We start from the raw sequence: 18,873 nt of genomic DNA on the forward strand, positions 1-18,873 counted from the left end.
ACACGGAGAAAAAAGGATAGTAAAAATTACAATACTATAGTAAAATTTACTAACAGACATGAAAAAATGCATACCGTATTGTAATTATTACTAAACGCTTAGTAAAATTTACTAGTTAGTAATAAATACATAATAAGATTCTAAAAATTACTATGCGTAATGTATTTTTTGCTATTTGTATAGTAAATTTTACTATACTCTCTAAACATGAATTAGTGTAAATTTCATTAATTACGTTAGTGAAGCAGTATTCACTTCATAATCAGTGTATTTAAATAACAAATTAGTGAATTCTCACTAATAAATTTAGTACTATAATTTTCACTAGCAAATTAGTGATTTTCACTACTGAACTAGCGATATTTTCATAATTTCTACAAGTAAAACTGTTACTCACTTCTTAATTTATGAATTTCACAATTTCACTAGTAACTTTAACTAGCAAATAATTAAATATTTTACTAGATATAAATATAATTAATAATTATGTGCTATTTTTTAAAATTTTAATAAAAAACTTTCAAAATAAAAAAATATAGAAGTACAGAACAATAATATATTTATATGAAGAGTACGTCAATCATAACATCACGGATTTTTTATTTCTTCATCAGTTATTGTTTGGTATCATAACGAATATACTATTTACACTCACGCGATCACATGCGTAGGCCAGCGCAGTGGATAGCATCAAAGACTTTGAATCGGAAGGATGCAAGTTCGAGCCCAGCAGTCACCGGGATTTTTTCATCAATTAAAATCATGTATACTTCATCTAAATAATGATTCTAATACATTAATCACATTTCGGATCTAATTACAAGTGTCTTATATTTTTTTTCGCAATATAATATTTTTTTTCACCGATGAAATCAGTGGATTCCTATATTCACTTTTCAATTTAGTGGATTCTCATATTCACTTATCAAATCAGTGAATTCCAATATGCACATATTAATTTAGTGAATATTCACTAATTCTGCGTGGTACGATTGTAGCCCGCATGAAAAAAACTTATACTCTGAAATTATATCAGATAATATAATATTTATTATATTATAGTATAATTTAGAATATAAATAATTATATATTTAAAAATAACTACTTTTTTGCCGTTTTCAATATAAAATTTTATATTTTAAAAGTATATCAATATAATATATAATTTTATATTTTGGCATATATTATCATTATAAAAACTCCATATAATATTAGATTATATAAAAAAAATATATGTCATTATATAGTATCAATTTATAGGTTTATATATATTATGATTTTATAATTCAAATTATATTATTAACAGTATAATATAATATATAATGCTCGTATATAAGCTTGTATATATTAAAAGATATACATGACACTTTTGTGCTTCGAAAAATTTTCAGTTCCATGAATGCTACCGTATGGAAATAACATATATGGTCAAAATATATGTAAAAATATATAATACATATCAGAAAATATATGTGGCGAATTTAACTATATTTTCTGATATATTTTTTTTTATATTAAAAAATATAATACTTATTATATACGAGTCCATTTATATTTAGCATGTATAAAATATATATGTCAATCATATACAAAAAATATATTTTTTTCATATATGAAAATATATATCCTTTTCATACACAAAAACTATATTTTTATCATACATAAAAATATATATTTCTACTATACGAAAAATATATTCCGATCATATATCAAAACATATATTTGCTTTCTTATTCGTATGACCAACTCCAATTAAATTAGATCTGAATTTTAATATACTCTTTAAATTGCAGTTAAAATTTTCAAAATTAGTTAATTTGATGCGAATATGCATACCCATATACATATACATACACCGAATAAAATATATGCTTAAATATAACAAAAAAAAAATATGGTGCCATATATAATATAAATTATTTGCCACCATATATTTCATTTCATATAAAAATTATATATTTTTTTAATATAAAAGGAAATATATCAATACAATATATTATAAGGTAAATGTAAATGTATATAGCTTAATATAAAAAACATATAAGTAATATATATGAATACATATATTTACTACTATATATAATTTTATATTAAATCGGCGAAAATCTCTATATGATTTTTTATAATATACAATATAATATATCATGTATTGTTTTGTTGCAAACATATATGATTTTATATATTTTAACCATATATTGTTTTTTCATACGGGTATGGAGAGAACGCGGGTAATTCGAACTTTTTTAAAATTTATCATTTTGAAATATAACATGAGCTGCTTTAATTGCATAACTTCATTTCAAAAAATACATTTTTATATTACAGTATGGGTTATAAACTTTTATAATTTTGAATTCAAAGAGCTCATTTTTACAGTTTATACTGTAGTAGTTCATGTTTTCTTTCCTTCTTCTATTATGTTAGTAAGTCTTGTCACCAATTTATTAAGAGACTCTTGTCGAGGAGATAGATCATATAAAGTTCCTGTCAGATGTTCATATTTAAGTGGTGTTCGGGTATATACTTTGTAGACAATTGTCGCAAAACCTGCTTGTACATATGTGGTAGGATCACTTTTGAGCGGACATGCTATTGGACTTCCTACGAAACTCTGTCAACATAAGTTGATTATATTAGAAAAGAAAAATTTATGAATTAGAACTCAAAAAATGCACATGGAAAAAAAGATATGTTGCTGCAATAGGAACCACCCTGTTACAGCTAAAAGATCAGTCCTGTTGCAGCCATTGGAATAATGCTGTTGCAACCTCGGGTCCATTCCTGTTGCAGTCACAGGAATAGTCTTGGATTCGTTATGAGTATGATGATGTGAATTAGTGAAGTTGAGAATCAACAACGATGATATATATTTTTTATACTACACATACACACACATATGCGCACGCGCACAAACGCTTGGGCACGCGCATACATTCATACGCGCACACACACGTACACACAAACACATACATATGTGTTCGTATGCATATATATATATATATATATATATACTGTAAACAAATATTTTTATCGATATTGATTTTGAACTACACTAATTCACTTTATTCTACTTGTCACGATTTCGAAGACTGTCTCTATGATTGCAACAGGACTGGCCCTGTAGCAGCAGCAGGATCATGTTCTGCTGCAGCAACAGTTCTTTTTTTACGTGCAAAAGAAACCTTGAACCGAAAAATAACATCTCCAAAATTTGTTTCTTGAACGAAGCGATATTTCTTCCCTGATTGAGGTAACAAATTATTCGATTTGAGAAATGATTATCTACTTCGCGGAGGACACAATTTTCTCAGGCTGAAACAGTATTTCCCTAATCCAAGAAAACACTCTCTTGGGCTAAATTTTTTTTTTTGTTGCAAACAGAAAAACAGTGATCATTAGACATGCTAATTATTTAATTTCTAATCGAATTTAAAAATTTTAGCTCACGGAAAAACACAAGACCTATCAACGATTGCATGCGCTTCAGTAGGATTTGAACCCGGAACCGTACGTACGAAAGACCTACGCTTTAGCTATTACGCTATGCTACCGGTTATTGCTCCTTAGTTTAGTACTGCTTAAGAAAAATACAACTTGGCATCAGTGAGGAATGTCAAAGATCAATTTAATTCAGGCCATGCACAGATTTTTTCAATAACAACCAAATTTGGATTTTTTAACCCGCTAAGAAAATTGAAAATTTTCAAAAGAAGAGGTCATAGATTTCTGCCCGATTTTCTGAAACCGAGTTTTCAACCGATCACGACATTTTGAGGTCCTAGGAAGCTATTCTATTTTTAACTTGATGTCTGAGGGTATGTATAAGTGTACATATGTATGAAAATATTCTATCGTTTGAACGGATGAACCGATTCGACTTTTTGAGGTAGCGTTTGAAGCAGCTTATTAATTCCAACAGTTTGTGAAAAATCAAACATAATCAGCACAGTATATTCAAAGATATTCCAAAAAATAATATTTTTTCAAAAGTGTATTTTACGGATACCTTGTAATGTATTCAATGGATTGATTTCAAAATCTATCCAGCTCTAAAACTTCATAAGCTGCGTCGAATGCCACATCAACTTTCAAAATTCGTTCATTACTTCAAAAAAAATCTGTCTATCGGTTGACCCTGCGGGCCAGCTCCAAAACTTCCCGCTGTTTTCGAACTCCTTGAGCTCGGAAACATTGTTGTGGATACATTTTCAAGCTCTTCGAGCTCGAAAATACTTTTGTGTGCCATTGTTTTCGAAAAAAACCGATTTTAGCATTTCTTTCTCCCACGATATCTCACGAACTAATTGACCGATTTCGATGGTTGAAGCGGCAATCGGCGTATTTTATTGAGTTCTAGAGCTGATAAAATTTTAAAATTTTTTGGTTCAGTTGTTTCGAAGATATTCGCAAAAAAACCGTTTCTTACCATTTCTTTCTCCCGCGATAACTCTCGAACGAATTATCCGATTGAGATGGCTAAGGCGGCAATCGACGCGTTTTATTAATTTCTAGAGCTGATCAGATTTTGAAGTTGATCGTATAAGTCGTTTCTGAGAAATCAATAAAAAACTAAAAAAAATCGGTCTGTCAGTTGACCCTGCGGGCCAGCCCCAAAACTTCCCGCTGTTTTCGAGCTCAAGAACCTCGAAAATAGCAGGAAGTTTTTGGGCTGACCAGCAAGGGCAGGTAGTTTTCAGATTTTTTTTGGCATGTCGTGATTCGATATTCCTCATAAGGATTGAATGAAGTTTACTGTGTTTTGGAATGCCTCAATTGGTCTTTCAGAATGCCGCAGTGGGGTTTATAATCAGGCATCTTGGGTCAGGATTTTTTTTTCTGTGTGTAAATTTATAGTGATAGACCAAAAAAATTACCATATTTCGCGGAATCTTTTCTTGTTGTTCATTTTCCAACGTACAAGGATCAAGAATACAGTCTGCATCGTCCTTAAATCTTTGTTCATCATCTTTGTTTATTTTGAATCCTTCTTCATCAGACACAACTGAATACTCCATTGTAATAAATGCTATTTCGGGATTTAAATAAAATAGTATAGTACATTTGTATTTTGAATGACTAGTATCATCAAATGTAATACTCAAATACGGTTCATGAGAACACAAGTGCTAGCGAGTGCTACCAACCAAACGAGAGTATTATGCTCAATGTCACTATATATTTACAACACGTTATATAATTCCTAATCTACACATGATTCTCATATGCTTTCTGACATGCTGCAGACCCGCATGCAAAAACTTGATATGTGAAAACATATATGATAGAATATATGCATATTATAATGTGATATATTGTACAATACATAAAATAATATTTATATTTTTGCCGTATTAATATATGATAATATATTGAAAAAAAATATATTGCTAGAATATATTATCAATATATTTATCAATGTATGACTTTTTATGTATGTTTTACATATATATTTTAATATATCTTTTTTATATTGATATATTATATTGAAAGTAGTATATTAATAATATATAGTATTTTTTATATTTTTTATATATGTTTTCCAATATATTGCAAAATATATGGTTTCCAATATATTGTAAAACATATGGCACTTTTTTTACTTTTCTTAGGTTATTGCCAGTAAATATAAAGTCAATGAACAGAAGGAGAAAAAATAATAAATTTGACTTTTTTTGTGGAATTGTGTAGAAATTGAAAAAGTATATTGAAAAAATAAAATTTCAATATATTGCGAAAGATATAAGTTTTAATATACTGGAAAAATATAATTCCAATATACCGCGAACCATATATTTAATCATATAAATTCTTTCATATATAATCAATTATATAGAGACCATATACCACTAATTATATGAGTCAAAATATATGGATATTAGGGTGGCCCAAAAAAACAAACTATTTTTTTTTTCGAGTCTCTTATGAAAATTTGTTGGTTTAAGATGTTTTAAGAGGCCACTCCGAAATTCAACTCGAATAAAAATTTTCAAGAGTTCGCTCACGAATTTTGAAAATATCGAAAATGATTGGAATTCGGATTTTTTGTTTCTAAATTTTTTCTTCCTCGTGGCAGCAATATTTTATATCTATAAAATGATGACTCTGCTGAAAATTTCAGCCCAATATTTAAATATTTAAACGGCGCTCAAGAATTTTGAATATTAACCGATAATATGTAACTAATACTTTGAATTAGTTTTTATATTTTTTTATCACTCAATTATTGTCATTCTACTTAAATATAACTTTTGCATAACCGAAAATATACAGGACAGTCTTAAACAATAAAATTCGGTAAGTTTTGAATAAGCAAAAAAACCTAAAAATTGAATTAAAAAATAAAAAAGTTTGCAAATAACTTATTATTTATATTTCTCGGGTTGTATTTTTATTCATTATGATACAAATTGATGGTGAAAAAATTGAGAAACTTTATTATTAACATTCAAGGGTCGCTCGAAAACATCCAAGAGACAGTACTCGGAAACATTAAAAATTCTTGAGCGAAGTTTGAGTATTTTAATTTTGGGCTGAAATTTTTAGCGTAGTCATGATTTCATAAATATAAACTACATCTGCCACGAGAAAGAAGAAATTTAGAACAAAAAAATCCGAATTTTGATCATTTTTGATATTTTCGAAATTCGTGAGCGACATCTTGAAAATTTTTTATCGAGCTGATTTTCGGATAGGCTTCTTAAAACATCTTGAACTAACAAATTTTCATAAGAGACTCAAGAAAAAAAAATAGTCGGTTTTTTTGGGCCACCCTAATGGATATATATATCAAGTTTATTATATTATACTTATAAATTATATATATACTATCCATATATGATAAGAATATATTGAGCATTATATGAGATAATATATATAGAAAAATACAAAACATTATATACAAGTAAATATATTATGATAAATATATAATCCAATATATGTAAAAAACATATATTTTTCAACATAGATATTTTTGCCGCTATATATTTATCACATATTCACCATATATTTTTTTATATACTTTTAACAATATATAGCTTTTTCATGCGGGGAGTCTCATGGAAAATCGCTCAATAATACAGCGGAATATAATAGGAGGAAATATTGCAAAATAATTTTCGAAGCTAAACTAAAGACTTATAGTCTTTATATCGGACACTGTGGAATAACGCTGTTTTGTTACATCGTAAGTCTGCATTGAAATGTCAGACATATGAACGAAATAAAGATATTATTGCATATCACCTGCATCGTCGTAATTGACTGCAACTGCCCAGTGGTAAACCGAACAATTATTTTTATCAATATCATCAATATTATTATCGTTTATCAATGGAATGGTATTCACTCGCTTGGTCAGTTCAAACGGTTTATCCACATCTAACACAGCCCAATAATTTTCTTTAACAGTTGTTGAAAAAGCTTTGTTCTCATAGTATATTAGAAATACTCTTCTGTATATGCAAGATTGAATATCGGTTCCTTCACTTTCACTATTAATGTCACAATCAGTCATTAATACTAAATGTCCGATGTTATGACTGAAAAATAGTTAAGTTGTATCAATATGTCGGCTACAAATTTGAATATCTACGAGTGATTATATTAACTTAGAAACTGCCTTGGCTGCCGTTAAAACGAGATTTTCGCTGATAATCGATCCATAGGCGATACCTTTAACAAAATTTCATTAGTTAAAAACCCTTAAACGTATTTTCTGCATCAAATTCATAAAAATATGACTGCGACTTAGGTTTTAACTTGAGTCGAAATTCGGGTCCATGTTAGGTACTGCCTAGACTTAAGTACTGTAGAACTTAAAAATACTATCCAGAACCTCAAGAACATAATGACGACTTTCTACTTAGGATCTAATAAGCTTCGCTTGTGTTTAATTACATCCATTATTAGAATGTATTTAGACTCTTATTGAAAATGTTCATACACGGAAAAAAAAATTCCACTTAAATTTATGATGCTAACATCGTAATTTTTCCTATCGATTATTATAGTGGTGGTCTATACCTTATAATCAAAATCTTTACGATCGAGCATTGGAAATTTTAATTTATAAATAATACTTCAGATAAACAACACAAAGGTTTGAGCTCTTTAGTATAAATTACGACGTGAACATCGTGAAATTTGATGTAATAGAAATTTTAAATAAAAGTATAAAATAATAATCGCTCGGACGTTGGATTTAACCCGTCAGCACTCACGTCATGAGCATTTTGCTCACGCTCGATTTTAAACAATGATAACTTTTTTTTTTCAAATGGAAAGGGTAGATGAAATTTTTTCTACCTTCGAATAATTTTATCTATTTTCAAATTATGAACTTTTAAAATGCCTTAATATTATATATAATTTATAAAAAAATGTTTTTATTATGCGCGTCGGAAATTGTGAGCATTCTTCTCATCACGGGATTATAGATGTAACAAAAAAAAATTTACTTTTGGTGACGTTCGGGCCAGTTCGTGTGCCTTCGTAAGTGAATAGCTGTTCGGCCGCACTCGGCATACTTCGTAACTTTTAAACTTATCCTCCGTTACAAGTGCGCCAAAGCGTGCGAGATGTTAGACGCATGCGCATAGAGCGTGAGCGAATCTCTCATTATGAGAGTAAAGATAACCGAAAAGTTCACGTGAGTGCTGACGGGTTAAACACGAAACCTTACGAATGCGAACTGACCGACGCCTTGGACCAGTCGGTTATAGAAGATCTCGTAAGTCCAGGTGGTTCTTAAGATTAATATAATATCATATTGCATAGCGAGTGGGTTATGTGAGTCTTTATACGGGAAGAACAATGTTTTTGACACGAGCCGTAGGTGTACACGTAAGAGCGCTAGCGAGCGCTTAGGATAGATAAGAATTTAACCACCGTGCTATGCACTATACTTTATTCAACAATTGTCTGATTTTCGCAAATTTCTCTATCAGCAAAGTTAAACCTAAATCAGGTGGAGTTCTTTATGATACTAGTTCTTGACTTCTCTCACCACTCATTTGTTATTAATTTTAATTTTAAAAAAATTACCAACGTATTCATAATAACGTAGACAGTGACATCAAAGTTGTTAGATTGATTGTACTACTCATTCTGAATATATTTAGTGTCGAGATTATTTTCTTTAGTGATAATAGTAAAGTTTGTTTTAAGATCGGTCGTTACTGACTTTTGAAGAATGTGTTTATGGATTCAAATATGGTTGTTTATGACCCCATAATCACACGCTGTTAAGGAACATGGGATGTCATTTGCTTTTTAACGAATTATTAACCACCGGTCGGTGAACAGTCATTTACCCAGATAGCAAAATGACGTCTTGATGAGTTCTGAATGAGTTCCTATTTATGATTTGGACGTCTTAAAAACATGTTAGAGAATTCTTTAAGGAGTTCTCAAGATGTCGAATGCGCCACCTAGCGAACTCAGTAAGACGTCTTTAAAAAGAGTTCTCAAAGAGTTTTTTTTTCTGACTCCGCAAATAAGACTTCAGAATGAACTTACCATGACGTCTTAAGGAGTTCCTAATTTTGACTCCATTTTGACTTCAAAAAAGTTAAAAAAAGCATACATTAAGACGTCACAAAACTGACGTCTTATTTATGAAGTCTTCAAGAACTCTTAATTAAGAGTTCTTAAAAATGACACCTTTAAGAAGTCATTATATCCCGGGTCGAAAAATTTGATCTGATTTTAGTCTAACTGGACAGTATTTGGACTACTTGGTCTGTTATTAAACTTCGATAAAAATTTTAATCTGTTTTTGATCTACCCGGACTGAACAATTTGACCTGATTTTAGTCTGATTGGACTATTTGATCTGATTTTGATCTTTTATGAAAATTTTAAGCTGTTTTCGACCTGCTACTTTAAAAAACAAACGCGTTACGAGCAGACTAAATTAGATTAATTCGTGAACTTTAAAAAATTTTAGTTCTGAAAATTTACAAGGACAAAACTAGATTAAATCATGGACTTATAAAATTTTTATTTATGGGCAATATTTATGAAAAAATTTTAAGTTGCAGAATTGATTATGTTTTATTTACTATCTTTTGTTTAAAAATGTCGGCAGTTAATGAAAATTTGATAGCTTCATTTTTTAGTTGTCTTCATTGAATATTTATATCATTGAATAAAAGTGATAAAACAACTCTTAAAATGTCAAGAATTTTCTCTTATTCACTGGATAAAATTGAAAATATTTTGGCATAAGAAAACATCAAATTTCTTGTGCTACGGAGAAAAATGTTGGCTCGAAATCTACCAATTTTTATTATGCTGTCGACCAAACTTGAAACAGAAAGTAAAGTATCCAAAAAATTACTATACTCTTATAAAAAATTATTATGCTGCATCAAAATTATTATAATGTATGGAAGTAATTGATATTGAAGCTCATCGATAAGTTTCTCGCGCGTAATAAGTAATGTGATACAGTATAATCATTTTTTGTAAGAGCACGATAATTTTTTGGATGCTTTACTCCTTGTTTCAAGTTTAGTCGACAGCATTGTAAAAATTGGTAGGTTTCAAGCCAACATTTTCTCTGTTTGACATCTTATTATGGAAGCGCATTAGCATGTTTTAAATACCAAGAAAATTAAAGTAAATTAATAAATCTAGATTATTATTATTATTATTATTATTATTATTATTTATATTTATAAAAAGTCCTGTATTTGTCCTTAAAAACAATTGAACACAGAGCAATAATTATAATAAAAAAGTCTGTTTTCAGTCTAAAAGCGATTTAAAACAGACTAAATATCATACGAAAATAAGTCTGATATTAGCCTGGATAAGGAATAGTACGGGCAAAACCAGATTGAATTCTTATATAAAATAAATACGATTTATAAACTTGAATTAAAGGAAAAATATTTGAATTTATCATTTATTTTCAATCAGATCTAATTTTTTGACCCGGGTAAGCCTTCTTGAAGACTCCTTCAAAAATACGTCGTAAAGCAGTCATTCTGACTTGAATGCTGTCTGGGTAGGGTTTGCTTTGCAGATATGATAAGTCACGATAATGGGATATGCGTTGAATATAAATAAACAGTCACAAGTTATGAGATCGCCTCTTATGGTGGAGGAAGTATAGTTACTTGGATTGTTTAAAATAATTTTAATAGAGCATATGAGGAGCTCGAGGTTCTCGGAAGATCTTAGAAGAAAAAATAAAAAATTAATACTACTAATAAAGATTTTTATTATGAAATTGGTTGTACCTGAAAGGAGTAAGAAACGTTTCAGTACATTTGTAAAAATACAGAAAAGTATCTAAACGGAATATTTTAAGGCATGTAGAGTCTGCCTGGTTCTTAATTTTTAAAAAGCGAAGATCGTTAGATCCTAAATAGTATTTGAGGACTGGAAAGTACGGCTTGCAGGCACACCGTCAAAAGTAAAAATTTCAGAAGTATACCAACTTCAGAAACTCACAGTTAGGAATGTAAAAAATAAAGATGGTTCATAATTCAGAATGACAAATTATCACCTTGTCAAAAACATCGAATCTCTAATCTTTATATCAACACATACTCAGAATTTACAATATTCATTCTTTCGTAATAAAGAATTAACAATATTTAGAATGACAATATTTCAGAAATCCAATACTTCCGAAATTTCGAAATACGAACGCCAATTCTTCAGAATTACATTTTATACGAATGACCATTTTAGTAAAATTTTCTAAGCTTTGCTGACAGTCGGTATTACAGACTTTCCCTATGAATTTACCATTATCATGTGAGTGCTTTGGCGGATTGATTGGGTTTAAAAAATTTATATGACTCGTTATGTAATAATTATATATGAATTTTACGAGTTTAATTTGTATGAAACGATTATATTGAATGTACTGAATTAAGATAGAAGTGCTATTTATGGCCAGTGTTTTATTTTTAGACCTTTAATATTTCATTTTAATTAATGGAGAAGTATAAAAAAAAAAAAATTCATTCTAATACAGTAAAAAAAATCGGTCTGTCAGTTGACCCTGCGGGCCAGCCCTCAACCATCAAAATCGGTTCATCCGTTCAAGAGTTATGAATATTTACATACATACATACGTACGTACGTACGTACGTACACACATACATACACTCGGACATCATCGTGAAATTAGTCAGAATAGCTTCTTAGGACCTCGAAACGTCGACATCTGATGGAAATTAAATTTTCGTAAATCGGACCGAAACCAATAACTTCCCGAGTTTTTGAAAATTTACAATTTTCTTAGCGGGAAGTTAAAAATTCCCTTTAAATGAATTAAAAAAAATTCATCATATCATTACGTACTTTGCGTATTATTTTATTAAAATTTTTGAAGTAACCAAAACTGGTACTAAAGTGGCCAAAAATGGTACTTCTATCCTATATGAATTATAAAATAAAATTCAAATAAGATATTGAAAATAATACACGGGTCAATGTCCAATAGAATGAATCAATTATTCTTGAATTATAATTATTATTTAAAATATTGGACCTAATAAAACATAAACATATATGTTAATTATAAATTTATAAATAAAAAATGCATCTGGATTTGATTTAGGCTGTATTTTTATTCATCACACAAGCATTAATAATAATTAAGTTACAATAATAATAATCCGAAAATTCCCATAGAATCCAATCACATGCGACAAAAACGGCATTGAAACCAATACAGTCTATAGGATTCTATGCGGTTTTTGTCGCAGTTACGTGGATTCTACAAGAATTTTTGGACAGGGTAGGGGAGGGTGGGGCAGAGCGGCCCCCCTAAGCCAATTATTATTATTTGTGGTTTTCAACCATAAGATCACTTTACTTTTGTCCTATTTCGAACAAATTTATGGACATTTTGCCAAAATTCTGAAAAAAATTTTTTTTTTTTGTGGGGCAGAGCGGCCCCCCTTCAAAAAGTGATAAAAAAAATTTTTTTTTTCGTTTTTTTTTTTTTAATTGTTTTCATCATTAAGAATGTATTTCTTACTCTTGACAACTATTTTTGGTTTTATATTACTCGAAAAAAATTTTTTAAAGCGTAAAAAATCGTTCACTCTCGATTACCTTAATTACTAATTGTTATTTAATAAAAAAAAAAATCAATTCTATAATTTTACTTTATTTCAAAAATTTATCAACTAAAAAAAAAAATTTAATTTTTATAAATTTTTAGTGACCAAATTTGCCTCTTACATAAAGAAACGGCCGAAAAATATGAAAAAATAATTTTTTCGGAAGTTTCGGCTGGTCCATTTTGCCCCAGGTGTTATGCGTAGGGGTAAAAATGCGCAAACATATCGGATTTATAGTAATTAGTCAAAAAAAAAAAAATTTTTTTTTTGGTCAAAATTTCAGGGGGGCCGCTCTGCCCCACCCTCCCCTATATACTGATATACATCAAGATTAGTTTCGATTAAAATTTAGTTTATTTAAATTGATAATATTTAAAATCTATAAACTATTTTTGAAAAGATGAGATTATATTGTTTATTCACATGTGTTAAAAAAATTATGTGACTAATTTTACGGTTATATTATGAAATTTAAATTATTATTGTAACTTAATTATTATTAATGCTTGTGTGATGAATAAAACTACAGCCTAAATCAAATCCAGACGTATTTTTTATTTATAAATTTATAATTAACACATATGTTTATGTTTTATTAGGTCCAATATTTAAAATAATAATTATAGTTCAAGAATAATTAATTTATTCTATTGGACATTGATCCGTGTATAATTTTTAATATCTTATTTGAATTTTATTTTATAATTCATATAGGATAGAAGTACTATTTGTGGCCACTTTAGTGCCAGTTTTGGTTACTTCAAAAATTTTAATAAAATAATACGCAAGGTACGTAATGATATAATGAATTTTTTTTAATTTATTCAAAGGGAATTTTTTTTACTGTATTAGAATGAATTTTTTTTTTTTTTTTATACTTCTCCATTAATTAAAATAAAATATTAAAGGTCTAAAAATAAAACACTGGCCACAAATAGCACTTCTATCTTAATTAAGTACATTCAATTGAATCGTTTCATACAAATTAAACTCGTTAAATTCATATATAATTATTACACAACGATTCATACAAATTTTTTAAACACAATCAATCCGCCAAAGCACTCACATGATAATGGTAAATTCATAGGGAAAGTCTGTAATACCGACTGTCAGCAAAGCTTAGAAAATTTTACTAAAATGGTCATTCGTATAAAATGTAATTCTGAAGAATTGGCGTTCGTAGTTTGAAATTTCGGAAGTATTGAATTTCTGAAATATTGTCATTCTAAATATTGTTAATTCTTTATTACGAAAGAATAAATATTGTAAATTCTGAGTATGCGTTGATATAAAGATTAGAGATTCGATGTTTTTGACAAGGTGATAATTTGTCATTCTGAATTATGAACCATCTTTATTTTTTACATTCCTAACTGTGAGTTTCTGAAGTTGGTATACTTCTGAAATTTTTACTTTTGACGGTGTGCCTGCAAGCCGAAAGTACTCAATGAGATTCTAGTCAACGGCCAATAGAATTTCAGAACTTGTATTTTGAACCGCGAATCGACGGATTACAATGAAAAAAAAATTATATTTAAGCTTTCAAGCTCTACTTCAATGGCTCGTTTGTTATTTAATCGCCAAAATTTATTGTAAAAAGTTGCTCTACGAAGAATAAAAATAAAAAATGGATCGTTGATTGTAAAACGATTTCTGCTAGTGTGGCATCTAATAAATTTTTAACTTCCCGCTAAGAAAATTGTAAATTTTCAAAAATTCGGGAAGTTATTGGTTTCGGTCCGATTTACGAAAATCGAATTTTCATCAGATGTCGACGTTTTGAGGTCCTAGGAAGCTATTCTAACTAATTTCACGATGATGTCCGAGTGTATGTATGCATGTATGTACGTACGTACATACGTATGTAAATACCTGTATCTTTTGAACGGATGAACCGATTTTGAACTTTAAGGTGTCATTCGACGCGGATTGTGAATATCTTAAAGCCGAGAAAAATTGAGCTTGATCGGTAGGGCTCGTTCAGAGATATTCCAAAAATAAAATTTTTTCAAAAATGTTTTTTTTGGATAACTTTTAATGTGCTTGATGGATTGATTCCAAAATGGACTGGGCTCTAGAGCTTTGTAAGCCGCGTCGAATGCCACCTCAACCATCAAAATCGGTTCATTCGTTCAAGAGAAACCGTTGTCGAATTAATTAAAAAAAAATTTTTTCTTTAGTTTTTTTGAAATATCTCAAAATAGACTCAATAAATCGAAATCAAAATTTGATTAGCTTTAGAACTTGACAAAACGCGTCGATTGCCGCCTTAACCATCAAAATCGGTTAATTCGTTCGCGAGATATCGTGGGATAAAGAAATGCTAAAAAATGTTTTTTTACAAAACAATGGCATACAAAAGTATTTGCGAGCTTGAAGAGCTTGAAAATGTATTTACAATATTGTTTTCGAGCTCAACGAGCTCGAAAACAGCGGGAAGTTTTGGGGCTGGCCCGCAGGGTCAACTGACAGACCGATTTTTTTTTTAGTTTTTTTGAAATATCTCAAAATCGACTCAATAAATCGAATTCAAAATTTGATTAGCTTTAGAACTTGATAAACCGCGTCGATTGCGACCTCAACCGTCTCAATCGGTTTATTCGTTTGAGAGATATCGTTGGAGTAAAAATGGTAAAAAACTATTTTTTTCGAAAAGAACGACATACAAAAGTATTTTCGAGCTCGAAGAGCTCGAAAATTTATTCGCGACAAAGTTTTCGAGCTTAAGGAGCTCGAAAACAGCGGGAAGTTTTAGGGCTGGCCCGCAGGGTCAACCGATTGACAGATTTTTTTACATTAAATGAAATAAGGTCATGCAATGTTAATTTGTTAATACTGTAAGATGATTTATATTTAAGCTTAGGATTAATAAATTATACTACCTGGCGGAAACGCTCTTCCTCTATTATCCATAATAAGCACCAGCCATGGTGAGTTCAGATTTTGTTCGACTACTTCACTCATTGGGCGATCAGTCTCTATGGCGCAGCAATCGATGTATTCCACCAAAGTAAATAATACAAATGTTAATAATTTTTTCTCCATATTTAATACATTCATTTGTTCAAAAATTCAAACGAATTCAAACGTACTAGCTTTCGTTTAACTTATATGCTTACAGAAGATTGTAAATAGTTACTCGACTAACTTATCAGTAATTATTGTGGATAATTTCGCTTTGGTAAATTCGTCAATTATTGAAGATTATTATAATTGCTTATTTTTTTTTTCAAGATAACACATAATAAGTTTACGTCAACTTGAAACAAAGCTCTAATAGCCGGATAGTAGGTTTTTGTAAAATATCGAAAATTGAAATGGCACCAATACAAATCACGGTAACCGTTTCTGGACGATTTCGGAATCGTTGGCGGTGAAAACAATTCACGTAGGATTGTATGATACTCAAAAAAATTCATTTAGGACATTATAGACTTACATAAAACTCTATGGGAATTAACATAGAAGAGTATAGATGTACAGTCCACGTCACTTAAATAGCCTTACCTATTTTTTTCAATAACTGATTCTTCACTCGCTGAAACATAAAATTATATGTGTATATTATATTACTTATTTAAGACAGAACAAGATGTATTGTTAGTTTTCGAGAAACAATGCACGGATATTGGGAGGGGGGCATATCGCTCGTCAACAGTTCGTCACATAGATAGCTTCAGTGAAATTTATAGCTCAATGAAACAAATTCGTTTTATTTTCGTATTATTATGTTTTAATTTTATAGCGTGGTGAATAAATTCAAATCGATTCATAACATTACCATTGGTTGCTATGTAAAATGGGGCGCAATGAAATGTTAAGTATTAAAGAAATAAATAAAATTAATTTTTTACTTACTCAAAATTTATCTCATCATGAAATAGCTCGAAGATTGAATAGAAGTGCTAACGTTATTAATAATTTTGTGGAAAACAATGCAAACTATGGAAAAAATTATAAAGTTTGAACGGAATTCACAACAACGTCAAGGAAGCGTCGAATGATAATTCGTGCTGCATCAAATTTTATCTAGACTGTGACGCAAATAGCAGCAAAAGTTGGAACAGCAGCATCTATTTCAACTTCAATAAGAGTGATAAGACGGGCAAAGCTTCTAAAGAGAATGAAATTAAAGAAAAACCGACTTTGAATCAATAACCCGTGAAAAAATTACCATTTACCGCAAAATACGGCATGCCAACGAGAACTTTGCCGCAATATAGTGGTAATTTACAGTAATGCCGGTACTTTACGGTATTTTACGATAAATTGCGATGGAATGTGACAATTTATCGAAATTTGCGGCATATTTATCGTGAGCACTGTGTGCTCTTTTATTTTTACAATGTAATACTTTACGGCAAAATACCGCAGGCATTCTGCAATTTTACGGTCAATTGCCGTGAATTGGACCCAACAGCGCACTCGCTATGCAATGTACTAATAAATAGCAACTATGACTTTATATTTCACCAGGGCAATTTCTATAGATAGAACGCGGGTGATTTCAACTTTTTTGAAATTTATTGTTTTAAAATATAACATGAGCTGCTTAAATTGCAATGACTTCATTTTTGTTCAGTCACGAGCTTAGACAATTTGAAAAGCTTCGTGCATTTCCGCTACGAACGGAAGTAGCCGAACTTGCTACTGACTTGAATGTCAGAATACCCGGGTCAAAAAATTAGATCTGTTTTAAAATAAATGATAAATTCAAATATTTTTCCTTTAATTCAAGTTTATAAATCGTATTTATTTTATATAAGAATTTAATCTGTTTTTGCCCGTACTATTCCTTATCCAGGCTAATATCAGACTTATTTTCGTATGATATTTAGTCTGTTTTAAATCGCGTTTAGACTAAAAACAGACTTTTTTATTATAATTATTGGTCTGTGTTCAATTGTTTCTAAGGACAAAAACAGACTTTATTTTCTATAATATTTAGTCTGTGTTCAATTGTTTTTAAGGACAAATACAGGACTTTTTATAAATATAAATGATAATAATAATAATAATTATAATAATAATAATAATAATAATAATAATAATAATAATAATAATAATAATAATAATAATAATAATAATAATAATAATAATAATAATAATAATAATAATAATAATAATAATAATCTAGATTTATTAATTTACTTTAATTTTCTTGGTATTTAAAACATGCTAATGCGCTTCCATAATAAGATGTCAAACAGAGAAAATGTTGGCTTGAAACCTACCAATTTTTACAATGCTGTCGACTAGACTTGAAACAGGAAGTAAAGCATCCAAAAAATTATCGTGCTCTTACAAAAAATGATTATACTGTATCACATTACTTATTACGCGCGAGAAACTTATCGATGAGCTTCAATATCAATTACTTCCATACATTATAATAATTTTGATGCAGCATAATAATTTTTTATAAGAGTATAGTAATTTTTTGGATACTTTACTTTCTGTTTCAAGTTTGGTCGACAGCATAATAAAAATTGGTAGATTTCGTGCCAACATTTTTCTCCGTAGCACAAGAAATTTGATGTTTTCTTATGCCAAAATATTTTCAATTTTATCCAGTAAATAAGAGAATATTCTTGACATTTCAAGAGTTGTTTTATCACTTTTATTCAATGATATAAATATTCAATGAAGACAACTAAAAAATTAAGCTGTCAAATTTTCACTAACTGCCGACATTTTTAAACAAAAGATAGTAAATAGATAGTAAATAAAACATAATCAATTCTGCAACTTAATATTTTTTCATAAATATTGCCCATAAATA

At 29.4% G+C, this 18,873-nt stretch overlaps 1 protein-coding gene across 2 annotated transcripts; it reads right to left on the reverse strand.

The window, feature by feature from the left end:
• Positions 1-2,121: 2,121 nt before the first annotated feature.
• On the reverse strand, positions 2,122-16,245 carry LOC130675181 (uncharacterized). 2 transcript variants are annotated; one of them, XR_008991233.1, is made up of 6 exons: positions 15,974-16,245; positions 7,608-7,671; positions 7,243-7,538; positions 4,875-5,026; positions 4,427-4,550; positions 2,511-2,611 (listed from the first exon to the last, which is right to left on the reverse strand). XR_008991233.1 is itself a non-coding variant. In XM_057480713.1 (5 exons), the coding sequence occupies exons 1-5, from the start codon at positions 16,149-16,151 to the stop codon at positions 2,393-2,395; spliced, it is 909 nt and encodes a 302-aa protein (XP_057336696.1). In that variant the 5' UTR covers positions 16,152-16,238; the 3' UTR covers positions 2,122-2,392. The 2 variants fall into 2 exon arrangements, 1 of the variants encoding a protein (XP_057336696.1); XM_057480713.1 differs by lacking the exon at positions 4,427-4,550 and having other exon boundaries at positions 2,122-2,611; positions 15,974-16,238.
• Between the last annotated feature and the right edge of the window lie 2,628 nt (positions 16,246-18,873).

Source organism: Microplitis mediator, chromosome 9 (genome assembly GCF_029852145.1).
Source record: "Microplitis mediator isolate UGA2020A chromosome 9, iyMicMedi2.1, whole genome shotgun sequence".
In the NCBI taxonomy this organism is placed as follows: domain Eukaryota; kingdom Metazoa; phylum Arthropoda; class Insecta; order Hymenoptera; family Braconidae; genus Microplitis; species Microplitis mediator.

Bases quoted from the DNA above. Each gene is read 5' to 3' on its own strand.
- LOC130675181 (XM_057480713.1), bottom strand. From the start codon at position 16,151: ATGAATGTATTAAATATGGAGAAAAAATTATTAACATTTGTATTATTT. The intron at 7,539-7,607 runs GTTAATATAATC...ACTATTTTTCAG, and splicing joins GCAGCCAAGGCAGTTTCTAA to TCATAACATCGGACATTTAG. The intron at 2,612-4,874 runs GTAATTTTTTTG...TTATGTTGACAG, and splicing joins AAAAGATTCCGCGAAATATG to AGTTTCGTAGGAAGTCCAAT.